We start from the raw sequence: 24548 nt of genomic DNA on the forward strand, positions 1-24548 counted from the left end.
TCAAGACTTTAATTGTTAATTTCTGGAAAAGAATTTATATGGAATACCACAGGTTTGACTTGTAATCCTCACAAAACTAGCAATACAACATAAGCAGGACATGGACCTGTTTGATCAAGTCCAGAGTGGGGCAACACAGATAATCAGAGGGCTGGAGCACCTTTCCTTTGGAGAGAGAGGCTGTGAGAGTTGGGGTTGTTGTTGTTGTTGTCGTTGTTGTTGCAGCCTGGAGAAGAAAAGGCACCAGGGAGACCTTATTGCAGTCTGTCAATTTAACCAAGTCTTTTCAGAATTATTGGAACAAACTTTTTATCAGGACCTCTTGCAATAGGACAAGGGGTAATGTTTTTAAACTAAACGAGGGTTGATTTAGATCAAATATAAGGAACAAGTTTTTACAAGAGTACTGAAACACTGGCACAAGTTGCTCCAAGAGGTGGATGCCCCATCCCTGGAAACATTTGGATTCAAATTGCACAGGGCTCTAAGTAATTAGATTTAGTTGAATATGTCCCTGGTCATTGCAGGTGAGTTGGACTAGATGTCTTATAAAGATCCCTTCTAAGCCAAAATCTTCTCTGATTCTATGATCCCACTTCTAAGTGATAGAAATACTAAAGGTCTGTAATTCAGGCCAGTAATTCAAGATCTGCCACAAACAAGGTCAGTACTTCATCTGCTTGTTACTGTCCCCTCCCCTCCTCTTCTCTCCCCTCCCCTTCCTTCCCCTCCAAAAAGATTGGTAACTACAGATTACCTTCCTGATAAAATTCTTGCCAAGCTTCTAAATTCATCCCAGGTATATTATTACAATGCTTAAAATCCTGTGGAAACTTTCCAAGTTGAAAGGCATCTGCTGGCACTTCAGAAATTCCTGTGTTGTCACAAATAACGCGGGACAGTGAATGTTTTTTGAGTTCACGCTTTTGAGCTTCTGTGAAAACATCATCATTTTCCCACCAAAATCTGGAAAGAATGATAGAAACTTTTTTTGAAAAGATCAAATTCAAAGAGCTGGTTATTCTTACTTTCATAGTACTTTATATAATAGACCAAAAATAAGAATTACAGCAAAAATAGGTGAATATAACAATAGTAAGAGTAAACGCCATGACCATACAGAATCAGTCATAAAAAGGCTAGTGTGAGTCTGATGTACTCAGGTCATGTGTTAAATCCAGCAGAATTGCTTTTCATTGATTAAACAGGTCCACAAAAAAAATAAAAAACAACAACAAAAAAAATTACAATCCTGAGACAAAAACTTGAGACAAATTTGATTGGACTGGATCCTTACTCCTATGCGCACTAATATGTGCTGTTCACTCATAAATTATTTAAAGCATAAATTACAGAAGAATTGGAGGAGTAACCATAATGGATTTTCCCATACCAAAGCTTTTGAATTCTGCTTGCCCTTACTTAGTAGTTGGACAGTAATTATGTTTTTGATCATACACAAAGTAAGCTAAGAGGACTGTCTGGAACAGACAAGACCTGCTTATTTTTGTCAGATCGGGAATGTGGTGTCAGAAGAGAGGAACCAGTTGGTGCTACAAGGGTATATCTATTAAATGATGACATTATTAAAAAAATATATGTATGCATATACATATACATTAAAAGGTAACAGGAAAGAAAACACTGGGGAGAAAAAGGAAAGACAAGCATTTTGTATATAAGGACATGTGATTAATGGCAAAAATACTTTTGGAGAGTTTGATTTAACATCTCTATTAGTACATTAAATAATGATAAGCACTGCTACACTGCTTTATTCCCTGTGGTACTCAGGCCAGGCCAGTTAGGATTTTCCCAAACACTAGGCAGGATTGGTGGTAACATGCCTGAGGATAGTCAGCAGTAGAGTATGGGAGTGATCACACTGTACAAACTGACCTCAGGTTTAACACAAGACTTATGATCCATAATACAGGGGGCATATGGCTGAGGTTTCTAGAAAGTCTGTGAGTTTGTGTTTACATTTTCCTATTTAGAACAGAACAGCAGTATTGACTGTAGACTCTATGCAAACTTGGCATGTGTGCAGCATTTGAAGACTTTTATGAGCTGCCTGTAAAGGTACCATATAAATGGGAAGTCTGGTAATTGTGCTTGTGTTCTGGGGAGGATGAAGACTGTGGCCTGTGTGCCCTAGGGTGGTTTTGGAGGGCAAATCGGATCCTGCTGCCAACAGGAGCATACCTGCTAAATAAGGTAAGTGCATGTGAGATTTTGAAAAACTGGATTTATCTGTAGGCCAATAGTTACCTTCAGAAGCCTGATTTGTTAAAAAACTCACCCACTTTGCCTACATTGAAGGAGATGGCAATGTACAGAACCAGGGGTGGAGTGAATGTCCCACACTCAGCAGCACTGAAATGCAGGAGAAATGGAGGGGCTGGAAGGAGAAAAAAAGAAAGTAGCCTTCATCCTACACCTCACCTGCCACTGTTCCTAAACTACTCAGAGCATCCTGAAACCTCACTGATGATTCTAAGGCCCCTTCCCAGAACAAAAGCCATCAAAGACTTCTCCACTGAGTTCTCCTACACTTGTCATGTCCCCTTTCCTGTGCATTTTAACCTATTCTACTTTCATAACAAAATTCAGTTTTATCTACAGCCTAAATGAAAAATTATTTTTTAAATCTACCCAACAGATGGGTGTTTACTTTAACAAACATTTTGGTTTACTTCATTCAATCTGCATCAGGTGACAGAATCCCTATGCAGATTATGTCAAAACTTCAGAATTTTTGCCCAAATATTTCAAATCCTGAGATTGCAAAAATATTCAGAGGAGGAAGAGGAGAAAGAAGGGTGATGGATCAGAAACAATTTGTTTCAGGTGATGTGGTTAAGACAATGCTTGTGTTTAGGAGATAGGAAGAAGAAAAACTTTTATTTTTTTGTCAGATTACTGGAAAAAAGTTTTTAGGGTTATCAGAATTCACAATTCAGTCAGATGACAATTCCAGGTAGTCTGGATTTTTGAACTTAAAAAGTACATTAGAAGAATTATTTTTAAATCCCTGTGAACAGACCTGTCAATTGGAGTATGTGGTATATGTAGTGTCCCTGGTGCAGTTGCAGATAACACCCAACACTCTACCTGACCAGACACTGCAATGAGTGTTAGACTTTTCCATTCTTATTATGTGACAACCATAACATGTTTTTACATACTTCTAACTTCTCTTAGGTGGTTTCTTTGTTATTAATGACAGAATACCATTTCACATTTAAGTTAACTGCCACAAACTTTGTGGCAGAAATCTGGGGAATTCTTTCATTATTAGAACTCTCTTTTCCTCAATTTGGAGTTAATGTATTAAATTATGCTTATGTTTATTAAATGCAGATAGCATTATAAGACACTGAATGTTAAGTAATAGTGTAAGGTACTGAATAATAGAAAGGAGGCTGAAAAGACCTCCATAGATACTCCTTCCTCAGACAGGGACAAGTATGCCTGTACAATACAGAGGACTTTCAACCATGTTTTTAACACAGCTGAGTAGAATGTTTGTTGTCTATACAGTTTCTGCAAATAAAATATCACCTTTATGATTAGCATTGTTTTTTTTTCTTGTGAGCTAATTAATTAACATTTTTTGAAGATCAGATTTTAATTCTGCCTTGGATGATTATTTCCGTACTGGTTACTTTCCACAACAGTGATTTTAAGAAGAGCTTAAAGGTCATTGTAAGGACCAGATGTACTTAAAACACCTCTGCTAGCATGGTGTGAGCAGTTTTAAATTAGTTGTCTCATGAGATTCAAAATTACTGCCACAACTACATGACAGAAATTAAGTTTGGTTTTACAATTGCTTCATGAGCAGAAGCAAGACATAAACAGCTTCTTCTACCCCATTGTGGCCTAAAGCTGCATTCCTCTTGCTTTTCTGGTATGAAGGGTTGTAGTGGCACAAGATCCTGGTGACACTTGTGCAGGGTTGGTTGAACTGACATCCTATGCTGAGTCCAATGAGGCAATTTTGGGAACATTCTGCAGTCCCAATTCACATAAGGCCAAGTATGGGTGTTTTTATTATCCTCTCTATGAAGCCTGAATAACAGCTTTTTTTCCTATCCCTTCTGACTTTGCTGCAGTTGCCAAAGAAAAATAATGAGGTTCTTCCAGCTCCTGATCCCAGTGCAGCCCTCAGTGCAGGGCATAAAGCCTGCACAGTACTAAATCCATCCATGCAGAAGTTACTGGCCCCTGCCACACTTAACTTCTGATGGCACCTTGCATTTTCAGCAGGAGAGCATGGCTGGACACCTCAGTACCATAGAAACAAATTCCATGTCATCTGGAATTGACACTACATATGAACCAAAGAAGAATAATCAAAAGCTCACCCAACAAAACTGAAGGAGCTAAGACAAAAATGTGCAAGGGGTAGAGAATGATTTGTTTGAAACATAAGTAGCTGTAAAATCTCCATTGCTACTGTGTTTCTACACATGATTTGACTCATAATAAACTCACCGGTCACCATCCCTTAGTGCTTTCATTTGCTTTCCAATTATACATGCAAACAGGGGACCAGTTCTGGCATCTGGAAGAAAGTCTTCCACGAGACCACCAAGCCAAACATCAATGTTGTTAGGATTATGGTACAATTCCATGATTTTTTCAGTGACATTGGGATTGGTTATTACTGTATCCAGGTCAGTGTGAGTTTCCAGTTTTGGTAAACCACAGAATTCTCGCCATTCATTATAACCTGCAAATGTGATGTTTAAAGGAAGATTAGATTTGTCTGCTAGGCATGATATATGAAATTTTAAAATTTTAAAATTTAGAAAGGCTGGATTTTGACAGCCTTGATCATAGTCATAGACAGTTATGTATAAAAAAGGTCTACTATTATTGGTTAAATTGATCAGAGAAATGATGGCAGGATCTGAACTAACCTCCAGCAGTCTTCCTTTAAGCAGGTATATCCATGGCCTGATGGGCTATTAACTCCTTGACTGTTAGTTCAATCTTACCCTGGGCTGACTGGATTAAAAAAACTAATGCAAAAAACAGTGACAAATGTATAATTGTTCCTAAAATGCAGAGTGTACCTAACTAAGCCATCTACATCACTCCTGGAGACATCTGTCAACACCTTCTGTGGTTGGTGGAGACAGTGAGGCTGTGCCTAAGTTGACCTAACCCAGAGGCTGGGGACAGCCTGCTGATGGGAAGTGGATGTTTTAGGCAGAAAGCCCCACTTCTCAGAGTTGGTTCCAGCAAAAACAAGCCTCAGGTACTTACACTGAGCACACCCAGATCCACTCACTAGTACTGTTCTTCTAGATTCCAGATTTACCAGATTATTTTAATCTCAAAAACTAACTAATACTTTCCATCAAAGTTAAGAATATTAGCAATGTACATTTTAAAAGAGACTTAAGTGATGTTTCTGATTACCAAAGCTACTATTTAAAAGCTCATGATTGTATCCCAAATATAAGCATTTATACTTCAGTTTCCAGGTGGAAGAAAAAAATCAGGAAAAATCAATAGACCTGGGAGTCCATGATCACGGCCACGTTGTAAATTCAATGACGATAAATCAAGTGAACCATTATTGGACAACACAAACAGTTTTTCTGTTAACTCCTCATTCAGCAGTTGATCTTGTACCTGCAGTTTTGCTGGATGTGCTAGAAGACCCCTTATTAAAGGATCCAAGCCTCCTTTAAAAATAAAAAAAAGATGGTATTATAGCATATATGTAAATTGTTATAACATTAATAACATATGTGAACACATACATGTTTCTATGTTTTGAACACATTGTCCACACAGGGTTTTACACTCAAACACATGCAAAAATCTCCTTTAGTGTAAAGTAAAAGTAATAAGGATATGACAGAGCTCCATCTTCTTCAGGTATAAAAGAACTTGCAACCTGTTAATACATTCATACACAAAAAATCCCAGAAACATCATCATCATTCATCCTTCTATTGGTAATGTACCAGACTGGTTTAATCTGGAGAGTAATGTTTTTCCAATTCAGTCAACTTTTTAATTGAGAATAATAATTCCAGTTATTTTTGGTGCTCTGGATTCCCATCAACAACTTAAATAAATAATTGAATTAAATAAATGCTCCCATTCCTAATTCAGGATAAGTAACTTTGAAAAAGGTTATAGCATTGTGAGGAGGAAAAGACCAAAAACAACAGAAGCAGTTCAAATAAGAGCATACCTTCTTTAATGAGCCTCCAAGGACTAAAAAAAACTTGATGCAAATAAAGATTTGGGAGTTCAGGATCATCTAAATACTGTGCATTCAATCGCCTTACTATTGGTTGGATTGTTGCATGACCAAAACGAAAAGCAGCTGTTGAAAATACATTAGAAACTGTAGGATTCATTGTGGGATCATAACCTGTATAAAGGCCAATATACTGATTAAAAGCATCTGGACCAATGATTTTGGGAATGTAATCTCTTAAAGTAATAATCTGAAAGAAAAGAAAAAGAAACATATTTCAGCTTTTCTACAGATGAATAGGAATGAATTCCAGGTGCTGAATGCTTTTTTCTTCACTCATCTATGCCCAAGCATTTGGCATAGGTAAGGGCAGTATTACCTGGAAAACAATATCAGTCTTATTTTTGCAGCTAAGGGACAAACGACCAAAGAAAATCAATGGTACAGCTCAGAACAGTGCAACAGCCAGGCCCTGTTAGGTCTTACCTTAGGTGCTACACCAAAGCCTCCTGAGCAGAGATTACCAGTGCTGCTCATTTACAAACCACAGGGCTAATCCAGCTCACAGGAGGTGTGTTGGGACTAAAAATGTAAATTATAATGGCCTTAAAAATGGCAATGAAAGCAATTATTTGAAATTCATCATTTATTTGAAATGATGAGGCTTTAAAATACTGATGCCCAAAATCCCCTTGTAGACATTTTTTGCTAAACTCAAATAAATTTATAGACTTCTAAAAAATAACTTCAAAAATGAAAAGGCTGATAAACACCTTCTGTCAAATGCTTTTATCATGTAATAGTATTATAATAGCCTGGAAAAGCATACGAGTAATCATTACAAAAGGAAAGAGGGGAAAATATTTTAATGTCCCAAATAAAATGAAAATGCATTATAGGTTAAAGATTATGCTGAACTCAATAAAGCAATATGAGATAAATATGAAGCATAATGAACTCAATAAAATACCTCATAGATTCAATATGATATGGAATAAATATACAGACAAATGTACTTTGAACTTGATATAGCGCATATTGAAAAACTAGCTGGCATAAAATGACCTTATAAAAAACTTGTATCTTTATTTTAGGCATAGAGCACAGACAAGCAAACCTTTCCACAATTTGGTCCCTTTTCTCAGAAAGTAGAGGTCTAGGTTTTCAGGTTAGGTTGTGCAGTGGACAAAATACATAAAAGACAATATGTTAGAATCCCTTTTACAGCTCCTTTAATGCAGCATATGAAAAAAATGAAATTATTGCAAGAAATTAATACTGACACTGTCATTTGAAAAGCTAATCTTTTGCTTTATTCACAAAAGTTTTGCAAGCCAGCTGTTCTAATTTTAGATATAGTTTTTACAATCAAAGACCTTATGGAGGAGTAGGTTAGTCATGGATACAAAAATCCTGGCATGACTAATTTTTTTGGCTCATTTTAAATGAAATCCCAAGCTAAGCTGCTCAGGAAGGCTAGACTCCCTGAAGGAAAGGGCAACTCAGATATTTCATTTGTTCCAGAGGCAACATCTTCATTTCTAATTTCCTTGATAGGGAAAGAGGGGTTGCCATTTCAAGACAAAAAAATTAAAAGGCTAAGGGTAAAAAGGGGTCTTATGCCTGCCAACTCTCCACTAGGAGAGGCATCTGTTTGATGGAAACTTCCAAAGGCTAAATGAGGCTCCATCAAACAGAAATGAGTTTTAGACAACACAGGCTAAGTTCTAATATAGAAGAATACAATACTGCAACTGGAATCTGCCAAAGAACCACATCTGATATAGCATCTAGCATTTCTGTAGTCTCTGGATGTGGCCAAATTTGTCTGTGTGAAGTCAAGGAGAGGCTCACTATAGGTTCTTACAAATGACACATATATAAATTTTAAAGAAGATGTAAACAGCTGACAAGCATCAAATTATTTTTGTTAAAATTCTTTTGCATGCAGTCCCTTCTCTCAGATAATGATATAAAATGTTTATTTGCTTTCATAAATAAGAACAGTACTTTCTTTCAGTAGAGTATTCCTTCAATAAATGAGATTCTCTTGTGGAAACAAAGGAATGTGCTTGTTGCAGAATATGTCAATAAAATCAGAGAGAAAGTGACTATAGGAGAAAGAAATCACAAACTAGTATAACGAATGGCTCCATAATTTCTGGCTTACTCTGAGTCTATTTGTTAACAAAAAGTTAACTTTTGGGTGTTTGGGGGAGCATATCCGCATACATGTGGATATCCTGAGTCTGAACCTGCAAGGTACTGTGTGGTCTCAACTCTTTGTGACATTTATGAAATTTGTGGTAATCCAAGTTCCTCTTAGGCTACATTCATCACTTCATAGCATCACATCCAAGCTCTGCAGAAGCCTCACGAAGAAAAAAATTTTAATCAGTAACATCAATATTTCTACTATCTCATGGCAGTCATTGTTCCAACAGTTTAATTTGGTGGAAAATTATGACAAATGAGCACTGTGTTTTAAACAGAGGCCCATATGCTCGGTGTTTTAATATGATCTTTTAAATCTATATAACCATATATCAACTGAGAAATTAGGATAATTTAAATGCTATTCATTTAGTCATATCGGAGAAAATACAACACTTATTTCTTAGCAATTCCACCAATCATTTGGTAAGTATCCAGATGGAAACAGCATGAGTGTCAGAAAAGGCTTTGTATAGATTTTGCATCATATAATGAATCTCGTGTGCACTGTTTACAGAAAAATTAACTGAATCCTGACCTCTAAACACTAGAATACTGCAAGTCAGACAGGATGTGACTGTTAAAGGCAGCACTCGTCTCATTCAGAAGGCAGAATTACAGCTAAACATTATTATCAATTAGATGCAAAAGACCCAGAAATTCTTATCATTTTCATAGGGTTCAGGAGGACTTTCATTGCAAAAGCCTCTACAAGTATACCCCAAATTAGGTGTAAGTGGGGCACAATGTTTGGAACAGGAAAACAAAAAAAGGTTGGAAGACAGAATGTAAAAATATGTGAACCACCATAAGGATAAGCAAGGCAAAAGTGTGTCTTGCATTGCCATTGGCCAGCTGTAACTGCAGAGGAATAGTATCTCACTGAGACAATGTAGTGCCAATTAAATGAAGCTTCAGCACTTGGAAAAGATTGCAGAAATAATAGAAAACTGTCAAATACAGCAATGATGTTTAATTCATTAAAGTGCTATGCATGGGTAGTTTGCAGTTCTCACTGAAAATACTAAAGGATTTACAGATGATGAAGATGATGTTGAAGTCCTAAACTTTTGGGTAAAAGGTGATTTCTCGAGAGTTCAATTTTTAATAAAAAAAATGAACACATTACTATAGTTTTGTTAATAGTCTAAACTATACACTTTATAAACACGACTTCTGACATTATTCAAGACATACTATTTTATAATATATATTGTTTATCTATTTATTCTTTATTATTTCACATTCTGAGAGGGACTATCTAATAATCTAATTTCACAAACAAGTTTCATCCAAGTAGTTAATGTATGTAAGTCTCAGAAGTTACCCACTTTCAACCCATGCCTTGGACCATGCAAGGTGCTCAGAGAACACAAGCAGATGTAGAAGGAAGTGAAATAAACACCTACATGTACACCGAAAACTAAAGGCAGTTGTCATCTAAAATTGTGATCAAGCGGGAGCAACTGTATTCATTCAGAGATGGTTCTCTGGTACTGTAATAAATCAAAGAGAATTGGATACAGACTGATCTGTGGAAGTCCTGCTACATCTGACTAGTGCCAAATAATCCATCTTTCAAAATCCAAATGGCACATCAGGGGAAATTGTCTCCAGAAAGAGCAGCATAGGTGTGTGCAAACTTATGTATGAGGTAGTAATGTTAAGATTAGCAGTTGCATAACTGAACATTTTTTCTTCAGATATTAAATGACAATGAGGTCATTTAATGACCTTATGAGGTAAATAAGAGTATGATCTTTACCACTGTATACTGCAGTGTTAATACTTAAGTTAAGCATGTGTCATTCCTATGAAATAGAAAGGACAGTTACTACTCCTTATCAATGAAACTGTATAATGCAGCAAAAAAAATCTGTTTTGTGCAGGATATCAACAGACAAGTATTATGTTTAGCAACTTTGTGAAGTTTCTATTATCAAATACTTGTCACTAGAGATATTTATGGTGCCAAAAAACATCCAGGAAGAAAAGTGTGGTCTAAGTCGAGATTTTTTGTTCATTTTCTTTATTCTAGAAAGAAGAAAAGGTTTTTTGTTCAATTCTCTATAATTACACACCCACAGGCAAGACTTATGCTTGAAAGAATTCCTTCCAAAAAAAAAATAGAATTTAAGAAATGTCTAGCAACTGAAAAAAAAATCGATAGTGGAAATCTCAAGCAAATTCAACCAGACCTGTCATTAGTGTGCCAGTTAACATACCACACTAATAGAGATACTCCAATTATCTGTCCTGAATGAATGTCTCTAAACCAGCTAGATATAACTCAAACACATTTCTAATGAGCCACAGGCAAATCTCATTAGTCTGTGATACCAGCAGAGATAATGAGCAGTGCTGATCCATGCAGTGCATTGCTTTGCACAAAGCTGTTTCTTTCAGGCCATAATGTTTGTGGATGCAAGCCAGAAGGGTATGAGTGCACTTTTCTTCTAATAAGTATTAACAACTATTCTGACTTGTCAATGCCATTCCTTTAATGAAAATGGCATATTTATGGCAGAGGAGCTGACTTGGTTAAAGCAAACAAAAAGCCAAACATTTCAAAAGAACTGACTAAATGCAATTAAATGAAGGATGTTACTTTTCTGAAGCTATATGGCTTTGAGTGCACATAACAATGCATTACATAATGTAGGTGGTTTCTTAAAGGAAACATGCTTCATATTCTATTCCACTGTCTAAAAATTGTGGCAGAAGAAAGGAAAAGTGTTTTATCAGAAAAGTGAAGTTTTATTGCATCCTTCCTCATTGTATCTTCAAAAAAAGTCTCCTTTGGTACTGAAAAAAAAATTGTAAGAGTCAGAAAAAATGTCTAATATAAACATCCTTTTGGACTCTTCTGTATTTTCCCATTCTTATTTCTCCTACTATCTCCTGTCAAGAGTAGCCCCTGATGTTTGTGCATTACTACTTCATTGAGAACTTCAGAGGCATTTTTACACAGGGGATTTATTATTTATTATATACCTGTGAGAAAGTAAACATTTTGTATATTAAATACAGAGACATACATTACTTTTAAATAATTTCCTTTACCAAAAAAAAAAAAATTCTGAAAAGGCCTCTTTTATAGACAAAACAGACATTGGAGAAGCCCACATAAATATGTATCTGAGTAGAAACTGCCATGAAAATCAGAGCACTAAGTTGCCTAGACAAACTAAGCACTGGGACATTGCATTTGGGAAAGTGGAAAGCAAAACAAACTTTAAATATGCCATATTTGAAGCATGGAAATAGGTGGGAAAGAAAAGGTAATGTGACCTCAAAAGCCCCTCACAGAAGCATATTTGAAGCTTTCTGAGTTCTGTTCTGAGATATTCATTGCAATGTGTAGATAAGCAAACAAGCAGCCAACCTGATGCAGAGCACCCACGATTTTGCGTGTCTCTTGGTAGACGGTCTCTGCGCTCCAGTGGCCGTTGATGCGTTTGAGGGCTCGGGCCAGGCGGTTGTGCTCCCTCAGCCACAGCGTGTGCATGGCAGCCAGGGACGTGACCTCGCTGGAGCGGCTGTCCCCAGCCAGAAAACATTCCACCCTCTCACCTCCACTTGCACTTGAATCCTGTGCACAAGGGGATGGGATCTGGTCTGTAAAAGGCAGGTATTCCCGATGGTTATCATAATACTTTAAGTTTACTCTAAGAAGGCCTTCTTTGCTTGTTAAATTCCTCAGTTTGTTTTCAACAGCAGGGGTACTGCCATAGACTGTAGAGGCATCAAGGAAAGAAGTTAAGCCATTGATCTGTTGTCTTGTATTTAGCACTGATATATTTCCAAAGAGAATAGCGTGATCACCAGTGCCGCATGCAGGAGATGAGCGGTAGAAGGGTAGGCAATCCATCCCTGCAGACAATGTATCATTGGTGGTTACCTGCATACAAAATAAGGGTATTTTCTGAGGTGAGGAGAACCGTTGGATGCTGAATTGAGTCTTGTCTAAATATTTACCTTTGCTCTCTCTGTTTTTCATTGCTCAGACCTCATCTACTGGAGTGACATATTCTAAATATGTATCGATTGTTTGGATTGGAGGAAAAAGATGAATCTTTTTTAAGCAGAGACAAAAAACCCCAAAACATTTACTCTCTCATAAGCTATTGATGTAATATATCTACATCTAAATCAGTCTGACTTTACAATCAAAATTCATCATAAAATTTATCAGAGTGAAGATGTGAACATCTGGTCAAATTCTGTTCTACTGAAGAGCAACTGAAACAGCAGGTTTACCTGTATGCACAAAAGCATAATGAGGAGTTTCAGTGTCTGCAGCAGCACACTGTAAAAGCTTTGGTTCAATACAGAATTCTAATCCAGCTTCCTAAGTAAAAAGGACAGATGTAAATATTCATTCTACTTTCTGCCAGTACCCCACAAGTCTTCTGCCACATTATTTTGCTGTAACAGTTGTCTTACAAGTACTGAATTCTGACCATCTTTATAAAAAGCAAAGGCTGCACATAGACTTGGCTAAATGAAAGATTGCCCAGTCCTTTATTGGTTTGAACTCCACACAGCTGAGACACTGAGGTCAAATAATGAGGTTCAAAAATCTGACTAAGAAAAAGTAAATGTTTTGTACAGACACCTGAGCTAACCCTTATTTGTATTCTATCTGCTTGTTTTTCATTTTTCAGAACTCTTCAGCAGAAGACAGTGAATGCTGCATATGTGATGTAATTTCTGCTTCATTTTTCTAATATTACAGAGATCAGTCTGCAAAGATAGAACAGTCATTAAATTGGGGTTAACAGTAACAAAGCAATTTTGGAATAAAATTAATTAACTTCATATAATGATGTTACCTCATTTATTATACCAAGTAAGATTTTCTTACAACTGAAAGCTCATGTCAGTAGGAATTGATACCAACAAATGAGTTTAATTTTGTTTGGTAAAGAAATTCTACCATAATTTCTTCATTGCCTAGGTTTTAGCAAATCAAAGTAGGTTTTGTTTGAAAAAAATAAGTAATTTTCTTTCACTGATTTTTGAAATCAGTAATTTCTCTGTCTTGTGTTTTCTATTTAGCATTTGTGATTAAGACTTTTGGTATTAGTGTGGCTTCTTTTTCCCTTCAGCTGGTATTGTAAGCAGGTAATTCATGTCATAATACAAATATCTGAACTTGACAGCCACAGCTCTATATGTGTTTGGGTATCTCCTGCTTCTAGTCATGAGGAGATATTCTGGGAATAATTCAGGTATCACTGAGAAAAGAATGTAGGAGATGCCTTTATGCTGTTAAAGGCTCACAGCAAACCATATCAACACTGAATGAAGTTCATACTGAATAATCTTTAGTTAACTACCTCTGCAATTTCGATTCAATCTGTTCTGATCCCCAGTGGAGAAAAAACAGCAGTAATGAACATTAAGGGACTGGCAGAGCTGCATAATGTTGTCCTTTCCCTTTTCATAGGATTGGTAGTTTGTAGCCAGCAGCTGAATGTGTAAAATAGAGGTTCCTTACATTATTATTTGAATATGTTAAAAATAATCTGAGTGAAAAAAAGAAACTTTTTTTTCTGCTGAAATAGGTAGTGAGTAACATTTTTTTTTCAAAATGAATTACTAAAATTCATGTGATTTGTTTCTGTTTGTGTCACATAGTTCTAAAGGGAAAAAATTTGAACAAAACCGTGATTGGCCACAATAGTTTTCCTTTATAGCTGCATGTTAATTTAAATGGTTATTATATATGCATGGTCAAACCTGGTTATGGTGAAATTCTTCTGTGTGGAGGAAAATGAAAGGTAATAATTGTTTAAGTGTACCATAATCTCTAAACTGTTATTTCAGCTAAAGAAAAATCTTTCTTATTGTGAATTTATCCTGTGGGAAATGACTTGTAAATTTTTTTTTTTTTTTTTTTTTTTTTTTTTTTTTTTTTTTTTTTTTTTTTTTTTTTTTTTCTGTGGCTATAAAAGAAAACCTAGCTTAGGAACTCTGAAAGTTTGAAGAAAAGGAAAATATTAATGCTTATTTGTGAACATGCAGATTGGAGAAGAGTTCATGATTCCATGTGACAGCAAGCTGCTGCTTCTGAAGCAGAAGAAAAAAGCAGGGATTCACTTTGCTAGTTGTTGAGTGCAGATGACTGATCTATTTGTAGCTGAGACAGTAACCTGTCATGTTACGTGTCGCCTTTTTCAAATCACCTCACTTTTCTGTGACTCTTTTTCTTTTCCACCTTTTTTATCTCAGGTAAAACTGTAAGCTTTTCTGGATTGCATCATGCTAACTGTATGTGTCGTGTCTATCTTGTTGGCAATAACGTAATTAATACTGAATAAAGTCAGTAGCTCTCTTATGAAAGTCTTTCTAATGCTTCTTTATGTCTCAGCCCTAACCTGAAAAAAATAATCTGAGAAATGACATGTTTTCTCCACAACCCTGTTCTGCATGTCAGGCTGTTATAAAAGAAGTGTAAACTAAAGCTAGTGGGTTTGGGGTTTTTAACCTCCATTAGGGGACCCCATATGCAGTGAAAAGAATGTTTAGGCTCTACCAGGAATTATAGCCTCTATGTGAGAATTGCTGAGAGAAATTCTATAGCATTTATTATAAAAATGTCCAGAACAGAAAATTACAATGGTTCATGGGAACCTATGAATCATTTACTGACACTTATTATTAATATCAATGCACTATTGCAGCTTTTGATCCTTCATTGAGTTGCACTGACTGTGAATATTTTCTAGACAGATTCCCTAACCTGTGCAGTCAGGAGCTTCTTCTCCCTGCTGAAATTCCCAGAGAGGATGTGCAGTTGCAGGCACAGCTGTCCTTTTCTGTGGGTGGACTCTCCCTTGGGTGCCGCTTTTATAGGAACAGCAAGAGTGCAAACTGCAGCCTCTATGTCTATGTTGTTGTATAATGTGCTATCGATTTCACTGCCATTGGAAACCAGCCACAGTTTCTTCATATACAAAATGAATGCATAAAACTGACTGTGGCAGTTTTCCAAATATTTAATATGTGGAGATTTATTTAATTAATAATTCTGAAAGAATATTAGTTCTAGAGGGGAATAGCATTTTGTTTCAGTGTTCAAAAATTAGTCCTCTGATCACACTATTTACTGCATTTACTGCAACAGTCCTTTCTTTTTACAATTTTTTTTCTTTTTTTTTTTTATACCGATTCTGTTCTCTGTCTTTGAGAAAAAACAGTCACAAAATACTGAACATAAATAATAAAAGCAAAAGAACCATATTTGTATCTGTCCATCAAAGCTGTGAATAACAGGTTGATAACAAAATGGAGCTGAAAAATTCATGGGACTGTAACCATGTAATGGGGTCAGAAGTTGGGAAACTTGTCTAATACTTTCAGGGTTGTGACTGAATTTCTTTGTACGTCCCCTACCAGGGTCAATCGTGGCTACAAAGTAGGTAGCCTTGAGCCATCCTCCTGCTGGGCTACACTGCTGAGTAGGAGGAGCATCCAGTGCTAGATTTAGCTACACATTAAATACTCAGTGATAGATTTAGTACATGGTCACATAACTCACCTTAAAGAGCATCCTTGAAACATTCACTCTCATCACAGCTCCAAGACAGAAATCCAAAGTCTGTGCCTTGTTTTGAGCACTGAAGGATGCAATTGCAAGTCTATGCCATGACAATCTGTGCACCTTTTATCCCTCTGCACTGAATGCCTCTACCACATGAATAATGTTAGCCTTGGAGTCTTTTTTAAAGACCCCTTATGTTGCCTTCTTTTTAAGTAGATGGGATTTCGAGGCTTGAATTAGCCAGGGTTCAGTGATTAGACCAGTGTGGACCCTGTGATCCACATTCCATTCAAGTTATAGGAAACAGTATGAGTCTTCTCTCAATCAAAAAATCCATGTAGTAATAAAAAAATGTGGGGTTTTTGCACTTAAAAATCAATACTAGACATGGTATTTTAAAAGAATTTATCATAAAAACGAATGACTTTTGAAGACTTTTGCAGTTTTATAGCTACAGAAAACAGACTTTTTAAAACAGGGAGTCAATATATTGTGGTATATGTTTCAGATGGATCTGTTTTCACAGCAAACAAAGCACTGCTGGTCAGGGAGTGGATGTCCACCCTAGCCTCTCTTGGTAAGACTTTGGGAATGGGAATATTTCTAAGACTGTTACTTAAAAACATAAACAGAAAAAAAAACCAATTTCTTGCCCCAGATGGAAATTTGAAACACAACAAAGTAGGGATTTTTGTCAGAACTATGGCATACTCTTAGTAATTAGGGCTGTTGTGGCTGATTCAGGTTACTCAGTGCTCTCAATTGCTCACTATCTGAAAGAATGTGGTTCTTTAAGAAGCCTCTGCTCTTTCTGAATGCTCTCAAGATATGTTTGCAAACTTTCAAAAATTTGGACTTTCAGAAGTCCCTGTCTCCAGGGTGAGAGGGACTAGATTTACCTGCCTGTGGTCAAATTGTAGGCATTCCTTAATTTCACTTAACTTTCCCACCATAAAAATTTTAAATTTAAATTCTCCCTCTATATGAAGACAAGCCACCTTTTAACAAATACCTTTTAAGATTTGGTTCTCTTTAAAGTTAGCCAAATATTTTCCTCTACAATTAATGAAAGAGGAAAGAGGCACTTAAAGCAAAAGGAGACTGTGGAATGTTTATCAAGTACAGTTTGCTGAGGCAAAAAAGGTTTTCTATTCTGATAGAAGCCCTACATGTCAGTACATAGACAAGCTGGTCAAAAATCAAGCTCCAACACTAAGTAAAGCAATTTAGGTTGCTCTGACTTGAACATCACCAAGGGTTGTGATGGGCATGGGGCTTTCCTGTAGCCTGAATTGGACAGGCTGTACTTTGAGAAACAAAAACATGGTTTTACTTTGCTACTCTTTTTTTTTTTTTTGAGTGAAAGAAGGACTATACTTTTAAATTAGGTGATCAAGAATACAGTATCCTAAATTTATACCTATTTATGTTTCTTCTAGCCCTCCAACAAGCTTTGAACTCATGTTTTCCATCTGCTCAAAGCAAAGATGTGATGTATGTAAGATTCAGCAGCTCCTTGGAGATCATTTTTATACATACATTGAAAAGATAGCTCTCTTTGAAAGTTTGCATTAACTAGAAGAAGTATCTTTGCTTTCAATGAGTAATGTTGAGATACTTTCATTTTATCTGACTGAAAATGTAAATGACTACTTTGCTATATTCCCCAATGGAACTGAAAATCTTGAAGCATGAGAACAATAATGTTAGGAGAGACCAGTAAGGTTTCTCTGCAACATAAACCTTAGGTTAAAAAAAATTGATGTTTTTATTAAGTACATTAACTATAGTTTATTATCTCTACCAAAAAAAACCCATCAGCTGTCTACCTGTTTCATTTAATAGCTGTACTGTTTTCGATTTTTCTATCACTGTCTGTTCTAACATTTCTTGACTTTACTCACTGTTTCTGGAATTTCTCTTGAAGAATTTAAGTAAGAATCTTACCTTTATTGGAAAACATGGATTTTGTTTTTCGCAAGTTATCTGGCACTCGGTCCCGCTTAGGAAGGTAGTTCTACTTGTGCTCTGGGGTGTGAATGCAATGTCGTGGTCTATGTACTGTCCCCATACCATAATGATATCAGAATACAGGCTGTCTTCAGTAATAGCCTCATTAGATGCATGAATAATTTTTCTGGTCACTTCACGAACCTGAGAAGAGAACCAATTTACCTTGAGTGTCAAACAATTTTTACTTCTCACAAAGTGATAAAACACTACAAAATAGGGGGAACAGTGATAAAATCTATCTTCCCCCTCCCCAGCTATATGCTGTAGAGTGCTTCTAATGGTTTGACTAAAACCAAACAAAACAAACAAGCAAAAAAAGCCCCCCAAAAGCAAAAAAACCCCACCAACCCAACAAAAATATAAAATCCAACCTCTACCAGGTTCTTATTTATGTTCAGGAGCTGAGACCAAGGTGCCACAACCAGTTTCAAGGATGTTTCGCTGAGTTTTTCTATATGTTTGCCAGTGAGCATTGTATCTTTGATCTGTTCCTTTCCAGAGGATTTTGAAAACCCCACATCTATTTTACACTGTCTAAAAGTTTTCTTTCTCTTTATTCTGTTTTCTCCTCCTTAAACAAAGGATTTGCTGGGAAATCTCAAATCACGGTTGATACTCAAAGTCTGAGCTCTTCCGTATGTAAATGAAAGGAGCTTACACAGCCCAGGACATGAGGTAGGTTGCAAACACATGGTAGCTGAAAGTTCAGCTTCCTTTTCCCAAGCAAGGAGAAGACAAAAAAATATTTCTGATGCAGTTCTGTGCAAGATGCACAAAGATACAGATGCTCTGAGGAGGAGCACATAGAGACATCTATTCTACATATCCAGCCTATATTAATAACCAAGCAAAACCATCAGGGCAAAATCAGCGCTCAGTTTGTGGAGATGTTCAGGGTAGCATTGTTCACAGAGTCCTCTCCCATGCTACAAAATATTCCCTGGCAAATAACAGCTGCCTTGGAAGTCAAGCAACTGAAAGGGCAGCACATAAAATCGACTCACAGAGCCTGTAATAAATATAAGGGCTATATAATGAATGTATAAGGCAGGTTCAGTTAAATAGAATTGGTAAGGACAACAGGCAACATGGGACTTGTTAGGAACATCAGAATTTATGCTGAAATAGTCAAAAGCAAGCGACCTACAGCTCATCAGGAATCCAAATCTTTAGATCAGTATTTTAATAGCTTTGGTGGCCACAAATATTTTTCTGAAGTTAGTAAAATTTGCTTATCACTGTTTTGATTTATAGTAATCCTCACACTTATCTATCACTTTCACAATATTTTCCCATTACTTTTGAAAGAATATAGCTAGATAGCTAAAAGTACAAAAAAAGAACAATTATGTAAATGAGAAAAAAACATTTATGACATTAGTTTTACCCTATCTTACTCTAAAACAAAGCAAAGAACCTTGCTGATGGTCAGATGTTGATGATCAGATTCGTACAGTTATATAATCTTTTTTTAAGAGTCTTTTACTTTACAAGCAGGTACCCTAGTAAATCTAGAAAAAGGCAGTTTGTACTATCTACTGGAAATTTGCCTGTGTAAATGTCAGGTTTTCATTTCTGAGTGCTAAATTGTGCAACTTAGAGACAATGTTATTTCATTAATAACATGAGTTGCAGGTGACATTAACACCAAATTCTCCTGCTTATCCATATTAAACATACAGTGGTTAAAATAACAAGACTTTGAGTCCATTAAAAGTCAGGTTTCAAAGCAATGATGACAAATCACAAATTGTAAATCCAGCCCAAATCATTGTACACTGCATTGGGGAATTTTTCTCCCAGTCCGTTGTGCAAACATTCTTTTTTCAGACTTCCCTCTATGGCAAGTCTGCTATTTTTTAAGTATATGAGGTACTAAACTCCATAAATATTGCAATACTTTCTAAGATCAGTAAGTTGGACTAGCTGAAAAATGAAGTCATGATTTGACAGCAATACTTGTTAAGGCTTGCTAGCCTATGAGGGATGGTATACATGCACACACCTACACACATGCTAGCATGTCTGTGTGCTTTATATCTGTTTAGTTAACATCCAACCTTCTTTCCCCCCTCTCCTGCTTCCCTGAATAAAGGTGCCACTATTAAAACAAAGAATCACAAAATTACTGGAAAATCTAGGCTGAAAGGAAGCTCTGGAGACCACAATGTGCAACTTTAAATTGATAGCAGGGATTAGGCTATTAAGAGCCCCATAAAGACAGATCTTGGGTATTTCCCATGAGGGATATGTGAGAAGGGTTCTAGGCTGGAATCCATATTCCAACAAAAACCTTTTCCAAAATTCATTGTGCTCACAACAAATTTCATTTCTTGTTTCAAGACAAAATTTTCTCTGGAGCAACTTTTGACCATTGCCTCTTGCCATGGCAGCGTGCATCCTTGTAGGCCTCCCTCTTTTCTACAATTTCATCATGGGAAGGTCAGAATTAGGTCCACTGTGCACCTTCCCTCTACCTCTGTAGAGAAATCACCCTGTGTCTGCTGGCTGCCTGGTGCCTGCCAGGCCAGGCATTTGGCTGGCTCCTGTCCTGCCTGCTCTCACCTACAGCACTTTTTGGAGTACTGGGCTGCCCCTCAGGAATGTCAGTGCCCCCTGCACTGCTCCATTTCCCCATTACTTTTGGGCTTACCCCAGCCAGGGACAGGGAACCTCTCACCATGTGGCTGAACTTCTGCTTTAGCAAAGCCACTGGCTTCTTAACTGAGCTCCACAGATACTTCGGAAGTATTTTACACAGATACTTCCTTTACTGATGCAAATGGAGGTCTGTGGTGCCAGGTGTGCTAATGGCCCAGTGTTAAGTGTTTCAGGTGATCTGGAGGTACACTGCCTAACCGAGGGTAGCTGGAATCCATTGTATCGGACGCTGGGATCCCATCCTCGAGGTTGGCTGAGGCCATCTTCATAGGCTGCTGGAAGCCACCTAGCCAAAGCTGTGTTGGATGCCCCCCATCTAGGATGTTCCCTATCAAAAGAAAAACAAAATTAAATATCAACAGCCAAAAAGCAACAGCAGCAGTAGAACCTCTGAATATATTCTGAATAAAAAAAAAATATATAAATATATACATACATACATACATAAATATATATGTTTATATTATATTTCTATTATATATATGTTCTGAATATAAGACCTGACCATAAAAATAAAATAATATTAAATAATCAGCCACAAAACAAAATGCCATTAAAATAAGATGTTCGTGTAGCAGTCTTTGAAAGTGCATAAAATACCTGTCTTTATGTGTGCCAATATTAATTTTACTCAAAAGGAAAATATTGAAAATTAAAATTACTAATGAATTATTACTATTTTACTCGTGTTTATAACCTAAGTTGTTTACCTTTGGACATTTTTTAAATACTTGCTGTGAAGGTGAGTTCCTGATAGTGTCTTCATTCCCCATAAAGTCAGATATACTCTCAAGTGCCTTTGCTAGCATCTTTAAAAAGATGTTTGTTTAGAGCAACAGAGAGGAAATAAAACCTTGGGAAAATATGAAGAAACCCTTCAGTGTGAAGGTGAAGAAAACTTAAATGAAAATTGGACACTAGTCATAGAGAAGAAATCATTTAGCAAGACCAAAGGAAACCGGGCTGAGGAGATGGGAACTGAATCCAATGGCAATGCTGCCTCTGGTTGAAGCTGTACCAATTTCTTGGGTCCATCTTTGGGAGGTCCTGTGCACAAGCCCAGGCACTGAACTGTGCTGCTAGGTTGTCAGCACTAACTGCAGTGTATTTTTTCCTCACAAAAACTTGCTTTTCTCTGAATGTCACCTGCCTGAGCACATCTTGGCATCATTGCATACCCGTTTGTCATCCCACAGCCAGCCTACCTGGAAGGGGGAAGAGGAGTAAAAAAGTATAGTGAAGCGTGTAAAAGTTAGAGGGTGGCAAGAATCAGGTCACATTTAATTTGAGGGTCAGCAAATGATTCTTGATGATTTCTGTTTATTAGCATAGTCAGTGAGTCTTGGGTTTGATCCAATTAATTTTCCCTCTATCATGAATATTAGAAATGTTAGGATTTGGTTTTTTTGGTTGTTTTTCAACTTGTCCTATTCAATATATTTCATAATTGTTAAATATATATCAACACTAAAAAAAATAAATAATTTTTTTGCAATGCATTCAGTTGACTAAAGTTGTAAAGTAAGCCACAAAGAACCATAAATATTTCTGGAAAGTTGGTAGAAATACATAGTGTAAAAACTTACATTTACATGGATCAGGATGCTAAACAATTATATTAATATTTCATTGATCTCCAGCACATTGAGGAGACTCAATTTGCCAAGCTATATGGTGCTGTAATACACTTAATTATCCACAATAATTCACACTTGAAGGTTGAAGTATGCTTTAATAAAGTATTCAAATTAGTTACAGTTGATTTGTCTTTATTGAAATTGAATAAAATACTGCACATAGTGTAGTGCTATTTCACTCAATTAAAAATAATGAAATGTTAATGTAACTGCTTAACCAGTGATTTTTCTCCTGATTGCTTTTGTATTTTAGTAGATCACTGGAATGCTACTCTAGTAAAACCCCTCTCACATGCCTTTTTATTATTGCATTAAGCATGTTAATGTATTGGAATCTTGCTTGAGTTGAAAAGGCAGCTGAAATAATGAGATTTTGCTACCATACAGCTTTATAAAGGGCTCAAATTCGATTACTATATATTCTGTTTATGGAAAGTGGGAGTTTTCATTTACTTGTGAAATACTGGAATTGTACCATTTGGATTTTGTTTTGGCTGCTTGAGAAGCAGGAGTCTTAAGCTGCTATCTACTATCCAGATTTTTATCTTTTGAATCTTATTTTAATATTATGCCTAGTTGCAAGTAGATAGAATGAATGCCATATGGCAACTTAATAACTGAAGTTTGTGATATTTTATGTTGTGCTAAGCTATCATGTGTGTAACTTCTGGAAATGTGGGACACTTCTGGAAAATAAGCCTGCTACTAACTGAACACTTAGCTTGCATTGAGGTGAAGTAACTAACCTAAAGGAAACATCTCAATTCCTTCTTATGGAAGTCAATGGACTCAGTCAGGATTGCTTGTTCTTTCTACTAGGTGAGCCATACTCATACTTCTAATTCTGCTGGTACTGGACCGCCAGACTGAGCACCAGGTCCTTACCTGAGAGAATGGTTAATGATGCAACAATGAAATAGAAATGTTAAGATAAAATATAAAATTCCTCCCTGATGCCTCAAATATTAGGTGTACAAAAAGTAAGGTAGTCATCAAATAACCTGTCCATCAAGCCAGAAGGACAGACAGTTCCTGGGTGCCATCCTGTCATTTCATTCTATTTCTCACTACCAGGAACAGCCAAAGATGCAGCCTTGCACTGGACATATAACTACCTCTGAAAGCTAAGATTAGGTGAAGCTAATTGCACTGTGAGAGTCCCTTTCTTTAGTACCTGTAATTCCTTCACCCTTGAATTCCTCTCATTGTATTAGAAACTAAAAAAATACTTAGATCAATGCTAGCTAGTTGGAATTTAAAAATGGAAAAAAAATGGTCTTTGGATTTTTCCTTCCGTTCCTTATTCTTCATTTTCAATTAATGGAATTTTATTTTGCTTGTTTAGGCAGAAAGGAAAGTAAAATCTGTTACTATCTTTTACTAGTAAAAGTGGATAATATCTCTGCTGGGAATATCTGCTATTATGTTGATATTGTCCATAGAAGGTTATGTTTATGCTACACCTTTGTTCTTGGAAGTGCACACTAAAACAAAGCAATCTCAGTGCTAAGGAAAAAATCCTTTGCAATTGATCTGATTTGTCCCAAATGTGCAAGTTGATTTAGCGGAACATCTGTAAAGCATTTCCTTGCTCCCTTCTAAACAGATTTAAAAATATTTTTATTTTGGACACATAATTAATTCCACTAAAAATTTTGTTTCTAAATTTCACTCATGGAATGCAGAAATTTGTGATCTGCAGTACAGCTATATATTCAAACAGAGTGAATGAAACTACAAATGCAACATAGGTCTTGATATATTTTCTGCCTGAACGTGGAAGCTGTAAAGCAAGGAAAAGCACAGAATGGTATTTCATTTAATGTCTGAAGTCCTTGAAGCTGGCTTACATCACAGAATATGTTATTTACATTACAGTGTTATGAGCTTTTTAGGCTGATGTGTTTCAGTAGAACTAGAGGTATTTCAAGGGGCTCACAAGTTTTTAGACTCAGTTAAGATCTGATTCACTGGTTTCAACACCTTTGGTTTTGAAGGGTTTTTTTGTCACCTTACACCTTTTACACACATTTAGAGCAAAGAGTCTAAAATACCACCAAATATGAGTAGTGGATTTAAGTTCTGATGTGGTACAAGCATAAAAACATACAAAGTAGAACAGAGTGACTACAGACCAGACTCAATGAATCATATTTACCCTACCCATCTTTAGATGTCAGAAAGAAATGCCTGTACACATCCTAGCATTATCAGTCACTGAAGAAAAAAAGGTCTTTACCTATAG

General features: G+C 36.4%; 1 protein-coding gene across 1 annotated transcript in view; it reads right to left on the minus strand.

The window, feature by feature from the left end:
• Positions 1–24548, minus strand: part of TPO (thyroid peroxidase) — a 36809-nt gene that overhangs the window by 3855 nt on the left and 8406 nt on the right. The window contains exons 5-11 of the mRNA XM_068183555.1: positions 20865–20994; positions 17940–18146; positions 11829–12344; positions 6221–6479; positions 5532–5702; positions 4501–4738; positions 758–966 (exon numbers count right to left, since the gene is read on the minus strand). Of these exons, the coding sequence (XP_068039656.1) occupies positions 758–966; positions 4501–4738; positions 5532–5702; positions 6221–6479; positions 11829–12344; positions 17940–18146; positions 20865–20994 (1730 nt within the window). The remainder of the gene's footprint in view (positions 1–757; positions 967–4500; positions 4739–5531; positions 5703–6220; positions 6480–11828; positions 12345–17939; positions 18147–20864; positions 20995–24548) is intronic.

The sequence above is a fragment of the Anomalospiza imberbis genome, chromosome 3, assembly GCF_031753505.1.
Source record: "Anomalospiza imberbis isolate Cuckoo-Finch-1a 21T00152 chromosome 3, ASM3175350v1, whole genome shotgun sequence".
NCBI lineage: Eukaryota > Metazoa > Chordata > Aves > Passeriformes > Viduidae > Anomalospiza > Anomalospiza imberbis.